The sequence below is a fragment of the Arachis duranensis genome, chromosome 4 (genome assembly GCF_000817695.3).
Source record: "Arachis duranensis cultivar V14167 chromosome 4, aradu.V14167.gnm2.J7QH, whole genome shotgun sequence".
NCBI lineage: Eukaryota > Viridiplantae > Streptophyta > Magnoliopsida > Fabales > Fabaceae > Arachis > Arachis duranensis.
This window is the reverse complement of record NC_029775.3, coordinates 40,259,833-40,263,336: the sequence shown is the minus strand read 5'-3', so window position 1 is coordinate 40,263,336 and position 3,504 is coordinate 40,259,833. Positions and strand designations below refer to the sequence as shown.

The following is a 3,504-nucleotide window of genomic DNA, read 5'->3' as shown; positions in this document are numbered from 1 at the left end:
CGTGAGTGTTTTCTGAAGATTTATTGTTGGCTATTTTGATGGTGACTGTTAAATTTCATGTTCACAGTAGTGGAAGAAGATGGTGTGGGTTCTTTCGATGGGCAGACATTGTAGAAGATGATAAAGGATATTTGGAAGATACTGCTGCATACAACAATGAAGAAGTGAGCGTCAGTCTTGCTTTGAGGATTGGCAATTTGGAGGCTGAGTTAAAGACTCAGAAATATATGATGCAGATGTTAGGATTGCTGTTTTTTTCTATGTTCGTTGTTGTTTTAGTTGTGATGGTAAAGATTTAAGAACTTGTTTTAGTTGTGATGGTAAAAATGTAAGAACTGTGCTTGAAAGATGTTAATGAATGGATTGAAATTGTTTAGCTTATTGGTGTGTTATTTGTAGATAGATATAAACCAAATAGAATCTAAACTAAATAAACAGAAGAGGAAGTTGATAATAGTAGTTGTAGATTATAAACAAGACAATAATCAATGTAACACAGTTACAGTTGATGACATAAAGATAAACATACTGAAACAGCTACCTTTGAGGATAAACTCTGTTAAACTATCTACTACCAGAAAACCAAAATAAACCATACAGTCTAGCCAAAATAATAAATTCCATGTATATTGTTAAATCCAAAATAACAAAAAATCCAAAATATCAATCAATGCCCAAATCCCATGTATTTTGTTAAATCAGCTGCTAGAACATCCAATATCAATGGTTTTTCTTCCTTGGTGCCTTGAACTGTGATGTTGGAACAAACTTCATGAACCTTGCCAACCTTGAAGATGTGGCTGCACTTGCTCCTTGCATGGGATCGACAGAAGTAGTTACTGGTTGTGGTGAGGTCCTCCGTTTGGTTGGCAATTTAGGTGGCCTTGTTGTTGGTGTGGTGGTGCCTGCGTAAAGTGTAATAAGTTGTATGAGTTAGTGTGAAAAAGGGAGTTAAATTTAGGAAGTAAACAACAAATATTTTGGGATCTTTTATACCTCATCTTGTGTTCCACCATAGCTTGGTTGGGACAATTCAACCTCTTCAGCTTGCGATGCAGACACTGGTGGTGAAATGTCAGCTGCTGGAGGTGCCGGATTGGTAGTGTTGCTTGATTCAGTTGCAGGTGTACTCCCAGTATGAGTAGCTTTGGCCTTGGAAGCTGCCACAGCAGCTGCTGCAGTCGCAAGAGCAGCAGCAAGCTCATCAGCTCTCTTCTGTTTGCATCCCCTCTTGGTGTGGCCCTTTACACAACAATATGTGCATGTGAATGGCTTGGGCTGTCTCTTTAGGGTAACAGTCTGCTTAGCTTTCTTGTTTAGACTAGTACCCTCATCAGCGTCCTTTCTTCTTTTGGTTGTGAGCTTTCCTGGTTTCCGTTTGATATTTGGAGCCTGGGGCTGACTATATGCTGATTTTTCCCACATGGATTGACCCGGGAGAGGATTGATGTAATGTTCATAGGTCTTCCTGTATGAATCCATTGTGACCAAGGGGTGACAGAAATCCTCTGGTCTCTTGTTCACCCGTGCAAGAGCAGCACATGCATGAACACAGGAAATGCCTACAGCACACCAAATAAAAGGCAATTCAATTCCAGACCATGTCAATTCCAGACCATGTCAATTAATAGTTCAGGTAAAAACACCCTAAAATGAATCTGATGATAAACCAAATGAAAATAAATAGAATGAAAATAAATATCATGTAAATGTAACAAAAATTACCTGTTAACATCCAGAACTGGCAGGTGCAAAGTCTTTTGCCTAGATCAACAACCATGTTTGTTGGTTGTCCATGGATCTCAAACTTCTCATAGGCTTCATCCCCAGTCCATATAGGAACCCACATCTTTGACTCTTTCCTTACCTTTTCTAACCGGCTCTGAATAACTGGAGGAAGTTTTCCAACGTGGTTGTTCAACTTTATCTTGTTCTTTGCAATGGACCTCATAACGAACATCCTTACCTCTTCAAGCAGTGTGATGATTGGCTTGCTCCTAGCCTCTTTGATCCTGGCGTTGAAGACCTCACATGCGTTGTTGCATATATTATCCAGCTTTGGCCTATGGCTAAATTGAGACTTCATCCATGAATGCCTAGGCCACTTGTTAAGGTATGTCCATGCTTCCTCACTGACTCTTTTGATCTTGTCCATGTTGCCTATAAAATCTTGGAAAGTGGTTGACCTTGCAGCATCCCAAAGGAGTCTCCGTAACTCAAGATCCTTCCACTGTTTGTTGAAGTTTCGCCACAGGTGCCAAACACAGAAACGATAGTGGACCTGTGGCATGACCTCCTCCACAGCCGAAATCAACCCCTGCAATTGATGGAAAGATATATCAGACACCAAGAAACCAAAATAACCAAACATCAATAACAAATCACCCTAATTAATCAATAACCAACCACCCTAAATAATCAATTACCAATCTGACTAAATCAGCAAACCACCTAAATAATCAAACTACTTAAATAACCAAAGACCCTAAATATTCAGACAACCTAAATAACTAAACAAATAACATAATGTACATAACAAGTGAAATCAGCAAGTTACAATTGTCTATACCAAATAAAACATAGAATCAAATAGTTTAAACAATAAACAGATATACATTTTAGTTACAATATAAACTGTCTAACTTCTGCATATCAGATATGAAACACCACCCATTAGCCTTATAATCTCCTAAATCATCATGGAGTAACTCTAAAAACCATTTCCAGTTCTCCTTGTTTTCAATGTTGACTATAGCCCAAGCAACCACATAAATGTGGTGATTTGCATCTTGTGCGACAGCTGATAATATCTGTCCACCAATCTGCGTCTTTAGAAATGCTCCATCGAGGCCGATTAAAGGTCTACACCCAGCTTTAAACCCGTTCTTGCAACCACTCAAGCAGATGTACATTTTATCAAACATTACTTGTCCGTCAGGCAATGGAGTAACCCCAATCTTTACAGTGGATCCCGGATTGGTCTTTAGCAGCATTTCAGCATAATCCCTTAACAAGGCATACTGTGCCTTTTTAATCCTCGTATACAACATTTCTTGCATCAGCCAAGGCTCGTTGATGAGCGGATAATTTGTATGCTTTTTGGCATTGTTTTTAGTATGTTTTTAGTATGATCTAGTTAGTTTTTAGTATATTTTTATTAGTTTTTAGTTAAAATTCACTTTTCTGGACTTTACTAGGAGTTTGTGTGTTTTTCTGTGATTTCAGGTATTTTCTGGCTGAAATTGAGGGACCTGAGCAAAAATCTGATTCAGAGACTAAAAAGGACTGCAGATGCTGTTGGATTCTGACCTCCCTGCACTCGAAGTGGATTTTCTGGAGCTACAGAAGCCCAATTGGCGCGCTCTCAACGGCGTTGGAAAGTAGACATCCTGGGCTTTCCAGCAATATATGATAGTCCATACTTTGCCCAAGATTTGATGGCCCAAACCGGCGTGGCAAATCAGCCTCAGAAATTCCAGCGTTAAACGCCGGAACTGGCACAAG

General features: G+C 39.3%; 1 protein-coding gene across 1 annotated transcript; it reads right to left on the bottom strand.

Annotated features, from left to right (window-relative positions):
* Positions 1-990: 990 nt before the first annotated feature.
* Positions 991-3,050, bottom strand: LOC107484458 (uncharacterized). The gene is made up of 5 exons (XM_016105027.1): positions 2,627-3,050; positions 2,533-2,563; positions 2,427-2,451; positions 1,726-2,317; positions 991-1,562 (listed from the first exon to the last, which is right to left on the bottom strand). The coding sequence occupies exons 1-5, from the start codon at positions 3,048-3,050 to the stop codon at positions 991-993; spliced, it is 1,644 nt and encodes a 547-aa protein (XP_015960513.1).
* Positions 3,051-3,504: the final 454 nt, after the last annotated feature.